Raw genomic sequence first — 16858 nt, forward strand, 5'->3', positions numbered from 1 at the left:
TCACTCTTGCCAACATGTGCTACTTTGGACTGAGTAGGCAATTGAAAAGTAAAGTCCTCTCTCGACGAACCAAAATCAAACTCTGCACCCTGCTTTATGGTGCAGAAGCTTGGACGATGTCAACATGAGATGAGACGACACTAGGACTTTTCGAGAGGAAATTTTTGCGCAAGATTTATGGTCCTCAGAACATTGGCAACGGCGAATACTGCAGACGATAGAACGATGAGCTGTACGAGTTATACGACGACATTGACATAGTTCAGCGAATAAAAAGACAGAGGCTACGCTGGCTAGGTCATGTTGTCCGAATGGACGAAAACACTCCAGCTCTGAATGTGTTCGATGCAGTACCCGCCGGAGGAAGCCGAGGAAGGGGAAGGCCTCCACTCCGTTGGAGGGACCATGTGGAGAGCGACCTGGTTACACTTGGAATCTCCAACTGGCGCCGAACAGCGAAGGAAAGAGAGGAGTGGTGCGCTCTCATCGATTCGGCTATAACTGGCTAAACGATTCAACGCCAATTACATACATACAATTTCGATTTTATATATGCTGATATTTTATGGATGATTCTACCACTACTGATCTTGACGAGCTTACGTCTTTGTTGGTAATGGAACTATGGAACCGTTAACAACTCCTCACAATGAGACTGATCAATATTGGTTCTTTCTTTAATTAATATGGGAAATTACAGTTCTCTCATGAGAGAAATCATATTTGTAAAATTGTAACTTGCTTTTCTTCAGGGTCCACTAATCAATAGGGTCTTCTGCGCAAAATCGCTGCACTGTTTGACAGCAGTTCGTTAGATAATTTTTATTTTACGCAGTCAGTGAGTCCAGTATTTTCAACAAGTACAATTGAGGATCTTCCATAGAATCTACTCAATTCCATACATCCATTTATAGAGCTTTACTAGTTCGCCTCTTGGCTAGTTACTCTGTAGCTATTGAAAATTTGAAAACGTCTGATAAAAGGTTAATTACATATAGAAATGATTACTTTAAAAGATAAAAAAATCCACTTGTTTCAGCTTCTCGACACTTGATTCGAAGATGATGTCTTTAAAATGGAGTCAAAAGTAATTCAGGTTTACAAGTTCATGGTCTTTTACTTTGTTTGCCTTTTTTTTATTCAAAAATTCTTTAGACCGTTTAAAGCAAGACAATTATAAATCCAATATGTTCAAAATACAATTTTGGACACATGCATATTTGTATATACAAATTTCAAAAAGTGATCACATATTAGAACAAATATTGACCCTTTGCACTGCGAAAGCAATAATTCACCGTTAACATTCATGTCCACCATGCCAAAATTAGTTCATCAAAACTGAGTACTAATTAAAATCAACAGCAATCCGTCCATACAATGCGGGTATTTCCTGCCAAAGTGTCATCAAAGCGAAAATCCACTGGTGGAAGAATAAATATTTGCGCTTTTATGGCAGCAAAGGAGAATGTGCAGAAGGATGACAACAAGATACCAGTTGAATTATAAATGTATATATGTATGTATGTCTGTAATATTTGTTCGAATATAATGTACAGTTAACTGGTCGGACCGACTAAGCAATCACTGGGCAAATAGTTGATTGGAAGCAAAACTTTTTGGCACACGTTAACGAAGCCAGTAACGGGGTTGAGTGCCAAAAAAAAATACAAAAACTCCAAAAACAATGTGTCGTGATGTGATAATACAAACTGAACTTCAAGCACTTCCGCTGCGATAAATTTTATTGCAGCCAAAAGTGCAAAATTCAGAAAAACAAATATGTGGTTTGTAACTAACCAATGGATGACGGTGCGCCAAATAGATAACTGTGGATTTGTAGGATAAAGTGGAAATGAGCGCCCGTTTGTGGCTGTAGAGAAAACTACATGAGAATCAGCTATTTTTAAACTGGTCTTGTTAAAGTGAGTCCAAATTTCTCTATTTTTAGCTTTGAGGAATTGGTTTTAGCGATTCCAAGAAATTCACGAACAATACATCCTTTCGTCCTAGCTTTAGTAAAAGACTTAGGCTAAGCTTGAGACCAGTTACATAGACCTGACAGCCGTTAATGACAGTGATGAATGCTTCGTCGGACTAATTTGAGGGATCATTTAGTTCCCAAGATTTAACTAGCGGTAAAACAGAATGTACCAGCAGCTCATATACTTCTTAAGTTTCAACTCAAAACTTTTTTAAGAATAGTTCTTTTTCAGAATATCAACTAGTTCATACCAACTAGTTCAAAATGGGCTTCATCAAAACTAGTTCGGGAAGAGAAACAGAAGACCTCTCTCACTGCAAGTTCACTGCAGTGAATAAATCAAAAATAATAATTGCACATGTAGGGACATATAGTTCACAAGCCACTCACGACTTGTGGTCGTCTTCATTGGTTAACTGGAGACCGAAACCGTTAAATGAACGACTGGAACTGCAATCAATAAAGGTATGCGCTTAGATGGTGGTGTCAGCTTTAAATGTGATGTGAGAGGGTTATGACTAAATGTAACTGTGACATGTCAGCTTAAGGATTTCAAGCGTGAAAGCAAATGTATAGAAAGAAGAAGACCGAGAGTGAGTGAGTAGACGAAGTGTAAAAGGGAGGAAGTTGAAGTTGAAGAATTTGAGACTGACCAGTAACAAATGTGAATACAATAAATACAGACACAACTATTGAACTAATAATAACAACAACAAACTAGGCTAGACAGTTCATGAAGGGAAGCTCACATGTCAGTGTCTCCTAACATAAAAGATCGCTTGCAACAACATATTGTGCAATTATGATGGAAAATAATAGCAACAACAGTAGTTCCATATGTCTCGTATTCGCATGAAGGGAATACGTGTAAATACCGCTTATAAAAAATTCAAAAGCACGAAAACCAATAAAGCAGCGCAAAGCTTCGAGGGGCCTGGTAGCAGAAAAATTGTTAAGGGATAAGAATCGAAATTAAAGAGTGGTGGCGGTATTGAGGTACACTGCAGTAACTATAAAATTAAGAAATCCGCCCGCATAATAGCGAAGACAAGCAGACACAAGCGCAAAAACAACAAATACAAACGGGTACGTATATTCAAACGCAAAAATAGAAAAGCTCACATATTTGCTCATAAAAATTGCATTTAGAAACTTATAGTCCAGCATTTATAGCTATTCGATGAAGCTGCCAGCTGCAAGCGCGAGCAAAAGTTGCTCCAATGGCAATAAAAAGTAAATGACCAGCAACAATGCACATAAAGGACATCACTACACAAATATAAAGTAAAGATGTATGTATATATTAGTTAGGGTTGTCAATTCAAGGTTGTACATTTTTAATCCCGAAAATTATTTTGCAAGAATCCCGTTGTTTTTGGGATTTTTACTTTAATACGCTATAATAAAATGTAAATGCAAATTGCATAATTCTATAAATTTTTATTCCCCAAAAATATTTGAGTTTAATACCGAAATTTTCGTGATTTTTTTAATAGAAAATATGTGTATAAATAAAAAAGCAATTTCAATAGAAATAGAAATCAATAGATAATTTCAGTTTTCTAATATTTTAAATCACACAAGTTATTCAACAACAAACCCCGATTCTTAGTATAATAGCGCTAAACAGTTTTTTAAACCTCCATATAAATTAGATCTGTAATATCCAATATTGTCTATTAACGCTTGAATTTGAACTCAGATGTAGCAAGATGTGATAATCGAAATCCTGAGGCTAATATCGGGATCCTGAAAGGAAGAAGCCATTACGAATTTTCTGGTGAACGTTTTATGCAGAAATTTGACAATCCCGAACATTTCGGTATCGAAAAACTTACATCACTAATACATAAAAGCAGACACTACCAAAGTCCAGTCTGTCTAGTATTGAAGCATTCTAGCAGAGTAGAGTAGTGTACGTGCTGCAGCATAGGTGTGCAATAATCATTTGTGATATTTTTCGTGTTGCACGTACGGTACATACGAATATGCAGGCAGGGAAGTGCCTTCAAGCCGTCGGACACGTTGACAGGATTCAACAGTTTAATTGGAAGATTTGCACATTTTTGCTGTGGAGAACTTTAAGTCGATTCGAACTTGGCAATAAAGTAATTGCAGAGCCAGCATGCAATAATATTCTTGGCATTTTTAAATACATTCTACATGAATGTTATTTGCTTTGCTGGGTTTTAGCATGCGATAATAAAATGTGGCCCTGAGCTAAAAATATATTTTTATAGACAAAAAAACTTATGGCATAAAGAGGATATACAGAAAGGAAAATATTTGTCGGACACTTTTCAATTTTTAGTACACACAGACACAGAACAACCTGTAAGCATTAAAGTACTATCTCTGAGAAAATTTTCTGAAAAATATGTAGTTTGGTTTGATACTATTATTTCTTGTTTAAGCTGCACAAAATAGTCTTATTCGATCACCAACTTCTTAGATTGGAGGCCACGATAGCAGAATATCAACACCTTAGCTCTTACTTATCATTATGGTTCCATAATTCGACTACATTTACGAAATATAATTCGGCAGAAAATCGCTAAAGACACCTTTAGAGATAATTTCTTGTCAGAATTTTTTTTTTTGTTAAATATAATCTCAGCCACATCTTACTCTTTCAATAACAGGTTATAACCCGAAGATGGACTTCACTGATTTACTGTAGAGCCCCTCCGACGATTTGTTATTTCAGTCTTCTGGTATTATACCGAAGTATCTTGATATATAGTTACATTCGATATTAATATGCTGACAATTTAAATTATTTTTTGATTTTCCAAACTATCTAGATATCTATGGAACATATCTCCCCTAATTGACTGAATTTAAAAACTTCCACACACCTTGGAAAATGGTTCTCTTAACTACCAAGATCCCCATATAAAATGGTCTGTACTTAGGTGTTACTTAGCTTATAAATTAAAAAAATAATTATATATAATCCCTAGGAAATTTCGATTGGGTAAAATAATGCAATTCAATTAGGAAGCTTCGAGGAAAATTTAAGAAAACTTAAGATCATTGGTAAAATAATTGTACCTTCGAAAACTATTTTATAGCTGTTTAGACTGGATTTAAAATTTAAATGGAGGTCTCATCTAATCAACAGTAAGGTTCAGAAAGAAATAGCTAATGTATGATAAGATCTTGACGGCTTGAACTTGAAGTGTCGCAAAAACAGTCTTATGAGACTTATGCTTCAAAATTAAAACAAAGGGTCAGCTTTTGTAAATCATTAATATGAGCTTTATCGCTTCCACGAGAGGGCCTTTTAGATTTCTTTATTGTATTTATAAAATCTGAAGAAATAAGGTATTTCGAGAAGTTTTTGCTCAAGAACTTTAGGCTCAGTTGCCATAGGCATATTTTTTTCCAGAAAAGATAAGAGACTATAAATATTTCTCGAAAACTTTCCATCAAGTATCAGAGGAGTATTTTCAAGAGTTCATCTAAAAGTTCACGAGAGCAAACTTTACTTCGCAACTACTCGCCTAAGCTGTGGAAACCTTATTTCAAAGGAGAGGCTGCACATAGAGAGGCGCTAAGTAAATACAAGTTGAAAATATGAAGTCATAAGACTATTCGCTGGTACTCACCCAAAATATATTGTCGCTGGCTGCAGCCAGTTCAATCGGAAGGCGTCGCCGGCGCCACCACTTGTGCCATATCCATCGACGCGTGTATAGTCCAACACTTGTGCTGTTGTGAGGGTTGTAACGCTGGTAGTAGTTGCTGCACTTGCCACACCAACACGTGTGGACGCACCATACGGACCACCACCGTTAATGACGCTTCCGCTTGACGATCCGCCGCCAACCAAATGAAGCGGCCTACTGACCGCATCTACTTTGCTGCCCGCCAGCGACGTGGAAGCCGTGGTTTTTGCCGCCGCTGTATGCATGACAGCTATAGCTTTAGTGGCGCGTTGTTGTTGCAACAATTGCACTTGCAACCTTTGAGGTTGTTGCAACTGTTTGTGCTGATACGACCACAAAGGCAGTTTCTCTATGCGCCGCACCTCGGCGGACAGACCACTGCAATGGGTTGCAACGGCGGCGGCGGTCTCATCGGCAAGTGGCGCAACATTTCCGGCTATTGCCGTCAATTTACATCCGCTGGTGCTGCCATCGGCGCTGCTGGTGGTCGTTTGGCGACCAACGCTTGTCGCTGTGGCGCTGCCGATGGTAGCGGTGGTGGCTGTGTGCAACCTGTTTGTGGCATGTGGATTGTGGCGCTGCTGCTGATAACGTGTTGTGCTGTTCGTTATTGTAGTTGTTGTTGTCGTTTGTGTTTTAGCTACCTTTGGCGCTGAGGCTGCAGTTGTTACCTTAGACGCAACAATTCCGGTTTTTGTTGTTGTTGCATTGCGATTTTTCGCCTGATTGCAAGCATTTGCCGCCGAGGCGCAACAACGATGCGTTTGCGCTGGCTTATGCGGTTGCTGCTGTTGTTGTTGTTGATTGTGGTATTGATAGCGATTATAACGTTGTGGTATGGACGATATAGCTGCCGTCGTCGTTGTTATTGTTGTTGTGGCCGCAGCTGGTATGATTTGCACTTTGGCTGCTTGCTTAGACTGTTGTTGTTGTCGCTTTTCCGATTGCACGTGAAATGTTTGTCGCTGTGCATTCGTCGCTTGTTGTTGGCTAAATTGATTGTTGTGGTTGCTGCGCAAAGCGCTGTGCAGATAACCGGTTGTCGTTTGTCCGGTGCCATCAACTCCACTGCCACCGCTACCCGCATTGCCACCACCACCTGCGCCGCCTACAGTCAACGGTGATGAGGCAGTTGATGAGTTGGAAGCGCTGCGCTGATGTAAATGATGTGTGGGCGGCAGTAGTCTCGACCCTGGCGATGAGCGCAGGTCATTGAGCATAATATCCAAGTCCGTTGCCAGCGAGCTAAGCAGCTGCAAGAGAACGTTAGTGTCGGTAAATTAGTAATGTTGCAAATTGAGGAACTTAAATATAATAACAGTATTAGGTAAGGGTTAATGATTCGGAATGAGTGCTATTATGTTGCAGTTAGTCATTCTACCTAGTTAGCTTAGGTAAAAGCTTAGACATTTTTGAATAGGACAACCAACTGGCCACTTAAAAATAAAATTTAAATTCTCCACGTCCAAGAGTTTGATTTAAATTAAATTGAATTAAACTCCTAATTGGTATAAATATGATATACTGGTATAATCAAACAGAGATGAAATCGGAGGCGATCATATTACTTAAAAATAAAATTTATGTACTCCACATTCATGATTACGAAATCTAACTTCAAACTGGTATAATTGAAATAAACTGGTATAATCATTGAGAAATTAAGAAAAAAACAATTGTATCGTTTTATAACAGCCACACTCAGGGCTTGGAAAATTCAACGACAAACTGGTATAAGTCAAATAGGCTGGTACAATTAAAGATAATAAAAGAGTTACGATAAATGAAAGTTATACCACTCCGCCCTTCCTTAAAGTTTTGCTCAAAGAACTACCAACTGGTACTAAGAACTAATATACTGGCATGAGGAAATAGAGGTGGCTTAGCAATTGGTTTTCCCTTGTGTTGAATTCTTATGGATAATATTGCTATTCCTTTAATATGTACCTTTTATATTAAGAGAATAGAGCCTCTTAACCAGCAAATTAGTGGCCAATCGAACTTCCAGCTTTAGCCATTGTTCTAAATCACGTAGTCTTGATTGAAAGGTTGAATGTCGGAACAAAAGGCGTTTATAATTCGAAATTGTTGGTTTAAGCCCAAGCTTTCATAATTCCTGTAATATTCACAAAGATTAGAGCTACAATAGACCCTAAGAGTGTTATGGTTTGCGAATGAGCTCTTTTGGTTAACACATGTACGACAGAGCACTAACAATATTAACTACACTCCGAACAAAACGATGCTACCTATCTATGTATCTATCATCAACTTTGAATGAAACTCGCATTTGAAATTTAACTAAAAATCTATTATGAAATACCCTCGAGTCTTAAATGGGATTCTTGGAAGATGCAAGTGAGATAAGAGACACAAAATTCCTAATACTCGAGGCATATGTATGTATCAATAGAGACCGATTTCTGTAAGAGGAGAAATAATAATCATATAGAGTCGAAACTCTCTATAACGAACTCCTATATAACGATGTTATCTTTATTGCGCAGCAATTATAAGAACGCTGTGTTAAATGTTAAAAAGAACAAGATAGTTTTTCTTTTCTATATAGCGAAGTAATTATCCAGTCCCTTGGAACTCGTTATAGAGAGTTTCGTCTGTATATTTTAACTCCAATATTTTGGGAACTTGTACGGTTAGATTAAATTTCCTTATAATATGAAATTAATTAACGATCGAGATTTCAGAGAGAGGGAGGCTAGAGGCGCGTAGATGAAGAACTGATCGGTTCATATAATAGCGAAAGCTATTGTAAGAAACGGAAATTTCATTTCTATTTTTCATAACTGTTATATATTTACTTTCTTTGGCAATACTTTATCGGCTGTCGCAATATGCCAACAATTTGTATCAAATTTCTAACTGTTATATTTGTACAGATAATGACACTTTTATATAAGAGTTAACAAGATAATTGAAACTATGCTCATAAATTCTTCGCTCTGCACCCCGCGCTGTGTTTTTTAAAGATAACTTCGAGCCCAGTATTTTTGTCTACTTTCTTGCAGAACTGTAACACATATTCACACGGTTACTGTCTTATCAATAGAACAGCTTGTCAAAACACATGTGCAACCTTGTCATTTGCACTCATTTTAATTGAAAATTACCGAAATAGTACACACAGTTACTAGAATAACAAGTTCACAGTTATCAGCAAACCAATCAATCTAACGATCTGACAGAGATACCAGCTTCACGGTGATTTTACAACGAAAGATGTTCGCAGTACTAAAGTGCGAGTCGTCTGGACCAATACCGCGTCACTCCAGCGAGTGGTTGTAAATTTTTTATAAAAATACACTATTCATAGTCAGGGACAACATCCAGATTGCTTCACGAGATGGTGAAAATGCGGCGACGCCAAGTGAGGCGAATGGTGAACAAACTGATCTACTTCGTAGGCTCCATAATTTTGCTCTCTTTCCTCACCACAATGATGGTAGAGCGCCGCCTCCGCGATGCTACTGAGCGTACCACGTTGGCAACGGACTTCAATGGCGATCCCGTTACGCCGGAAGTATCACGTGTGCCCGTACGTACACCCCATCCACCGAGGCCACCGGTGCAACAACGCATGGCCGTACCACAAAAAGCAGCGGTTGTTCGCAATGCGCCAGCGAGCGGTAAAGCCAAGAAAGAGAAAAAAATTGTGAAGGGACTATTTACAGTACCCATAGCGGTGGGTGAGAAAAAAGATTGGGAAGATGTGGAGCTGATGGAAAGTGACGCCAAGCGCAGTGGCTTAGGTGAACAGGGTAAATCAGCTTCTGTGAAAGATGAAAGTCTGAAGGAATTGGAGAAGGAAATGTCGCTGGCTAATGGCTTTAATGGGTTGTTGTCGGACCTCATTTCAGTCAATAGATCGGTGCCGGATGTCAGAAATAAAGAGTAAGTATGTAATGATTACAAAGTATTCGAAGTTAGTTTATTGTGTTTTTGTAGCTTCTTTTTGGTTTTTTGGTGTGAGCTCAACTAAGGTTAGGCTCATCTGTTGTAATCCTAGCATGCGCATATTTAAATATTTAGAAACATTTTGTAAGGTTCATCTAATAAAGTTGAGCACGGCAGTAGCTTGGTTGAGGCTCCTTAACTAAAGGGTCTTAATCATTAAGGTTACTATACCCTAGGCTCAAGTTCACCTCCTTAATAATACCAATCAGCAGACACTTAAACGGAACAAACTAAAGCTCTGTGTGTCTGATGAAAAACTCTTAGAGTCCACTTTACCATAGTGAAGGACCGCTTCAACCACTGAAGATCCTTCAAACTGGAGCTTTTTTCCTGTCTTTCCTGAAAATGTTTTGAAACTAATCTTAATCTCTAATGGAGCATATCGACTGCTATCTAGATAACACTGCCACATAACACAGTTAAATAATAACTGCCTTTCGAAAAAAATTCAAATCATACAATCTCTCATAATACATTATTTTTTCCATCTCACAAGCTGCCGCCACATACCCTACCTCGCCAAATTGCCCTCCACCAGCGTGGTCATACCCTTCTACAACGAACATAACACTGTGCTGTATCGCACCCTGTACAGCATTGTAAACCGCACGCCACGTGAATTGTTGAAAGAAATCGTCATCGTTGACGATGGTAGCGATCGTGAGTATCTAAAAGCCGAGCTGGAAGAATATTTGGCGGAACACTTCGGCGAACTGGTTAAGATCGTACGATTGTCCGAGCGTTCGGGCTTGATTGCCGCACGCTTAGCAGGTGCACGAGTAGCTACCGGGGAAGTATTAGTCTTCTTCGACTCACACATCGAGTGCAATTACAATTGGCTACCGCCACTAATCGAGCCGATCGCGGTGAACTACAAAATATCAACATGCCCGATTGTGGACGTTATACATCATCACGACCTCAGCTATGATAGCGCAGGACAGGAAGGTTCACGTGGTGCTTTCGATTGGAAATTTAGCTACAAACAAATGCCACTGCTGCCCGGGCAAGAACTAAACAAGACTGCACCCAAACCAAATCCCATCATGATGGGTGGACTGTTCGCGATTAATCGACAATTCTTCTGGGAATTGGGTGGCTACGATGAGGGCTTGGATATTTGGGGCGCCGAACAGTATGAGTTGAGCTTAAAGATTTGGATGTGCGGCGGCATGCTGTTCGATGTACCCTGTTCGCGCGTGGCGCACATCTTTCGTGGACCGATGGGCGAAAGACCGAGTCCGCGCAAACACAATTTCTTCGCGAAGGTACGTGGCGCTGAACATATTGATAGTTATGCAACCTAAATGTTTTTATTATTTACAGAATTGCAAACGCGTTGCCGAAGTATGGCTGGATGAGTACAAGGAGTATCTCTACATGCGCAACCCACACGAGTATGCCTCCGTCGATGCTGGCGATTTGACAGAGCAGCGCGCTGTGCGCGAACGCTTGAACTGCAAGTCTTTCAAGTGGTTCATAGAGGAAGTAGCGCCCGATATGTTGGAAAAATATCCACCTCTCGAACCGCCAACTTATGCCTCGGGTGCAGTGCAAAGCGCCGCCTATCCACACTTCTGCCTCGACACTATGAACAGGGGTAAGGAAGAAACTGTGGGTATCTTCTATTGCGCCGAAAATAAAACACATCCGCACGCCAATCAATACTGGGAATTGAGTTTTTCGCGCGATTTGCGGCATAGCGACGGCGAACGCTGTTTGGACGTACAGTCGGTGGGAGAGAACGCGACAGTTTGGATGTGGTCATGCCATGAACAGGGTGGCAATCAGTACTTCTATTATGATCGCGAACATCAGTGGTTGGTGCAGGGTGACCGTGGACACATGTGTCTAGAGGCCTTTGTCGAAGGTGAAGAGCATGCGGTCTATGCCAATATGTGCGACAACTCTAATCCGCGCATGAAATGGATCTTTGGTGTGGTCAATGACACCGCGCTGGATGCCTTCCATGAGGAGCTGGACGTTTAGTACTTGGAATATGATATTCTTATCTATTTTAATAGATTTAAGTAACTGCAATGCTTAGTAATTGCATTAGTTAATGTGCCGCTTAGCGGTAACGGATCTGCACAGTTGCTGCCACTTATATGTATATAGATATCTGTAATTAACGGTGTTCTGTGCACGCCTTTATCAAGTTCATTTGAAATACAGTTTTCTTTTTCACTTTAATTAAATGGCTATTGTTGTAAGCTGTAGAAGCGCCGCGCCCCGTTGCACCTTGTAACGCCGTTGGCGCAACTTGTTGCGCGCCGCCACTAAACGCTGTCCAAACGATGACTTGCGCGTAATTAATTGCATCACTTAACAGGCTAAATTAATCTTTATACACCCGTCAATTGCAACGGCCGCAATTTGCAACAACTCTATAAGCGCGCGCCTCCAAACAGCGCGCAAGTGTGAAGTCATATGTTGCGCGCGCTATCAGATTTTTGCTTTTCTATTCCACTCTTTTCAACTTTGCATACCAGCGCGCTCTTCAACAAATGTCGTTTCTTGAAATATCACCGCATTGCTGCCACAAATATGTGTGCAATTCAAGCGGCCACTTCATTCGCGCCACTTGGCGTCGCGCTCCACGCCTGATTGCTGTGTATCGCCTGCACTTTTGGCTCGTATGTCGCCTTGCGGTCTGTCGGCATTTGCGCGTCGCGCTTTGTGTTGCTCTGTTTACTTTGTTTTTTTTTTTTTTGCTTTTTTATGATGTTGAAATTTACAGTTACTTCAAGCTTGATTGATTAAAAGAAGGTCAAAAGCAGCGAATGAAAAATTGTTTACTCTTAGGACAGCCAAGCCATGCGGTGCACTTGTGGACTTGGTCCACAGGCGGCAACGGCACTGTACGTTAGCCACCAGCGTTGTTGAAGCTTGAATGGGTGTTGATTAGAGCATTGCGGCCGTGTTGCGCAAGTGGATTTGTGTACAAGAAACTTCATTGCATTCCGCGGCAGTTCGTAGGTATTTTAGTTGATATAGTTGCAGAGAAATGTTGCTCCAACAACTTTTGTAATGAATGTGGCATGAAATTGAATATGCATTATTTGTTGTCGATCAGCTAAGCCTTGAAGTCTTGAATAGCGAATTGAATATATTGATGGTATAAATCAAAGACACTGGCATAATCAATTACAAACGACTGGTATAAATCAAGTAAAATGACATAATAATATTCAAACAGCTGGTATTAATGGAATTATTCAAATTGACTGGTTTAATCAAATACAAATTTAAAGCCAATCGGTTATCTTACTTCAAAGAAATGTTCATACACGATCTTGTACTGGATTGAAACAGATAATGGCTTAGCTGGTTTCAAGATTCTAATGTCATTTAAATGATGAGCCCCAAAACTATGACTACCTCTGAATATCTGAAAACGACAATCCAATACTTTTATTTGAGTTGGACTACCTCTGATGGGAGTGATATCCAGTTAAGTTACATTCCCGAACCCGAAAACATTTGCAGAGTCTATGAGATCTAACCTTAAGAGGCATTTGAAAAGATTCTTACCTCGATAATTTGAATCTTATATAAAATTATTAATAGCTCAACACCTGTATTTCAAATATTTGAGAAACACTGTAACCACCTTGCAACCCAGTAACAAAACAACTAAAATCTCATTTGATATTCCCTCAATTGCAAACGCTTTCTAGATAGCTTCAATTCACTAATTAAAGTAAATTCCACTAATCTTTAACAGTGCTCCACATCACCGTTAATATCGTGTGAAAATATAGAAACGCAAACATATTCATGTTATCTTAGGCAATTCATCAATACCTTAATTTGAACACTCATTAACACAATATTATCAGTGAAAACACTTGAAACAATACTCAAAACCCCGAAACTGGAGTAGACAAACAAAATTGTAGTTCCACAGAAAGCGAAAAACAAGAAACCTTAGCATTGAACTACCGAAACAGAAGTTCAACAGCTCAGACAACTTGAACGTAATTGACGAGCAACGATTGACGGCGGCGCGGATATGACAAAGCAAGAGTTAAAACAACTCAAGTGGATTAAAAATTAAGATCTGCTCGATGGCAAGACAAGTGCATGGAAAAATATGAAGCAATAAAAAGCGTAAATCGCATAATCAAATATGTGTTTATGTTAACGGTAAAGCACCAGACGCAATGAGCTGTAAACATACGAAGAGTCCCGTGACTGCAATCGAAACAACAACATATGATGAATTGAGTAGAATTCGACAGAGACAGTGTGTTATTTTGTTCAAGGAGACTTTGGTCATGAGGGTAAGCTTTGCCGAGCTTCTTGCCACTTTATTGGCTGGATAAACATATGGGTCCGTTCCCGTTACGTAGACCCAAATGTCGTGGGAACGAATTGGTCTATGAAAACCTATCTCAGAAAGTGTTGCTTTTAATTTCACATTTTTTCTGGAATTATTTACCTTTTGCTCAAAGACGATTAACTGAGTTTGGCGTTCAAACCATCCATTTCTCCAGTTATCCATGGTCAGTAACATTGGCGAATCAAAACTGAGGCTCAAAAACAATTCCCAAAAAAATTTTCGTAATCAGGATAAACCGAGATTTTTATTATTTTTAGATCATGCTACCTATTTTCTTATGGTTTGTCTTCACAACAACACATATAGCTCTCTATTTATCTATTCTCCAGTAGTAACTAGTAATAATCTACTGATGTCATCTTCTTTGGTTCTTAGCTAGTTATACATAGACTCCTTCGAACTCTCATTAAAGAGCTACATTAGAGAGTTAGAGCAGTTAGAGAATAGCGAAATAATATGTTTTTATTTGGAGAAGTATATCCTATTTTGTTTGAAAACACTATATTTTCTGATGTTCATCAAATAGTTCTATACTTATAGAGATTATATACGTATATAGAGGAGAGAGAGGAGTTAGTTGTCTTAACATTATTAATGGCAATATAATGCTGGGGTCTTTTATGTAATTGCGGTGAAATTAAATAGTGAAGGATGAGAGGAAGCGAATACGTTTTTTAGTTTTATCAGAGGATCTTTAAATATGTCACACTTTTCTTAAATAAATGCTCTGCAAAATATACTCTCTCTCTATTTTACGATTACTTAAGTAACTTGGGAAGTCTTTACAAAATAATATGGAATTTGATAAAGAGGTTAAGGGACAGCAGATGGCATTTAATTTTCGTTTCAAAATTTTCGACTAAATGCCCACTTTAAAACACTGTGCTGCGACTCGTCCGCGGTGTAAGCTCTTACGGACGTCTCTATAAATATGAATCACTAATACGATTTAATAAATCTGAAGTGCGCGCTTCATTTTTATTGATTTGTTGGCTTCTTTCATACTCTCCACTACCCTTTACAACGAGCAGTTTAGCGTGGCTAAGTAAATATTTGAGCGAGTTGTAAGCGATTTATCAGGGATTTGTGATTTGTTTATGGCGCGTAATGTGTGCGTAATGTCAGATGTAATGCAATCGTATGTAAACGCTGATAAATGTCAATAGCGATAGATTGACAGCGATGGCTTGCAGGTAAATAACAAGCAGTACGAAATGAAATAAGCAGAAAAAATAAAAATAAAATCAACAGTTTGTCATTTGACGAACGCACTTAAGGAAATGGACATAAAGGCGGGGGCTACGTGGTAACCACATTTATATAAGACTCATATAGTGAAGTGAAGAGCGCGTTGTTGCAGCGCTTGGCATGGCGAATGTAAATCAATTTCATGGCTTTTCAGCATTGCTGCCGAGCATACTTGTGAGTAGAAAGAGTTATGTTCGCCTAGCTGTAACGTAAGTAACGTAAGCGCGCTGTGGCGTTGCGGCAGTTACAGACCATAAATCACGCGTTCGATGCGTTATCTTGAACGTGAGTAGCGCAGATTTGTAGTACGCGGACGGACTCGTACAGCGTTAAGTTGTCTGTGCAGTACTCGAACTACAACTGGTCTCCGGCTATTGTTTGTTTATGTGAGTTTGTTGTATTTCCAGCACTTTTTCTCCACTGGTCCAGGATGTTTGTGCACATATCGCCTATTTGCGGAGTCAAAGCGCCAATCTCAAGTGCTACTCACTTCGCACCAACGCTTGTCGCACTGGGTTGGTCGGTCTCTCGGTCGTTGGCTGGGTCGCTCGCGCGCTTTGATCGATGCGTATCGCAATGACGTAGATTCGCGAAAGCCGTGACCAAGTGAATTGTATATGTATATAAAAGATGTAAGTATTCGCCTATATGTGATCTTTATCTTTCGGTTATCACGTATTTGCTTTGATAAATTTCTTTTGTTTAGTGAAATATGAAGTGCGCAGAAGTGTGGATGCGCCCAGATTTATACAATACATACTTATTAACATACAAACATAATAACATTTTAGAGAAGTTATAACAATTGCAGGATTTGAGCCCCCTAGTATAATATAATTTTTAAGCTTATAGCTAAATTATTCTCCAGCAGACCTCTTCAAAAAGAGACATTCCTTTAAGCATTTCAGGCATGACAAATCATCTCATAGAGCTCAACAGGCTTTCCGAATCAGACCAAAACTGTTCTAGTTCAGAATTTGTCAGATAATTCCAAGACGCACACCGCAAAGTTCATCTTAATAAACATAAAAGCTCAAAAACTAAACCACGTTCTCCGTATGGAACTTGAATCTGAAAGTACAAGTTGTACTTTCCGGAACTTGAACTTGGATGTATACTAAGTTCAACGAGTTCTATAATTTATGACACGAAGCTGAGAATCTTAGCCTTGTCTGTAAACTACCAACCTATATCAATTAATTTAAAGCAAAAAAGCTACATTTTACCTAAACTCTTATCTAAATGAAGATTATCGAGGAAGAGTACTAGAGTTTTAAAGAATATGTGAATTGGGAATAAAAGTTACTGCTTGCCGAGTTCTTTCCAGTTTAAGGGTCTCAAGCGAATTACGGAGCAATATACATATAAACTCCCAACTATTTCTGAATTTTTTATACTCCCGCGAGCGATATGGGGTTATATATATATAAATGATAAGGATGACGAGTGAAGTTGAAATCCGGATGTCTGTCCGTCCCTCTGTCTGTCCGTGCAAGCGATAACTTGAGTAAAAATTGAGATATCTTAATGAGACTTGGAACACATACAAAGGTTAGGTTGAAAATTACTAAAAGTGAGTTAACTCACTAACTAAAAACGTCAGAAACACTAAATTTTGCATAAGATATGGCAGATGGA

At 39.1% G+C, this 16858-nt stretch overlaps 2 protein-coding genes across 5 annotated transcripts in view; one reads left to right on the forward strand and one right to left on the reverse strand.

Moving 5' to 3' along the window:
* Positions 1 to 16858, reverse strand: part of LOC105217115 (protein sprint) — a 444786-nt gene that overhangs the window by 296758 nt on the left and 131170 nt on the right. For all 4 annotated transcript variants that reach the window (XM_054232307.1, XM_054232306.1, XM_054232305.1 and 1 more), the window contains one exon: positions 5596 to 6908. In XM_054232307.1, the coding sequence (XP_054088282.1) occupies positions 5596 to 6908 (1313 nt within the window). The remainder of the gene's footprint in view (positions 1 to 5595; positions 6909 to 16858) is intronic.
* LOC105217118 (N-acetylgalactosaminyltransferase 4) lies at positions 8553 to 11809 on the forward strand. The gene is made up of 3 exons (XM_011191962.3): positions 8553 to 9564; positions 10124 to 10895; positions 10954 to 11809. Exons 1-3 carry the CDS (start codon positions 9017 to 9019, stop codon positions 11614 to 11616), a joined length of 1983 nt encoding a protein of 660 aa, XP_011190264.2. The 5' UTR covers positions 8553 to 9016; the 3' UTR covers positions 11617 to 11809.

The sequence above is a fragment of the Zeugodacus cucurbitae genome, chromosome 5, assembly GCF_028554725.1.
Source record: "Zeugodacus cucurbitae isolate PBARC_wt_2022May chromosome 5, idZeuCucr1.2, whole genome shotgun sequence".
Taxonomy (NCBI): Eukaryota; Metazoa; Arthropoda; class Insecta; order Diptera; family Tephritidae; genus Zeugodacus; species Zeugodacus cucurbitae.

Bases quoted from the DNA above. Each gene is read 5' to 3' on its own strand.
- LOC105217118 (XM_011191962.3), top strand. From the start codon at position 9,017: ATGGTGAAAATGCGGCGACGCCAAGTGAGGCGAATGGTGAACAAACTG. The intron at 9,565-10,123 runs GTAAGTATGTAA...CCATCTCACAAG, and splicing joins CCGGATGTCAGAAATAAAGA to CTGCCGCCACATACCCTACC. The intron at 10,896-10,953 runs GTACGTGGCGCT...TATTATTTACAG, and splicing joins AACACAATTTCTTCGCGAAG to AATTGCAAACGCGTTGCCGA.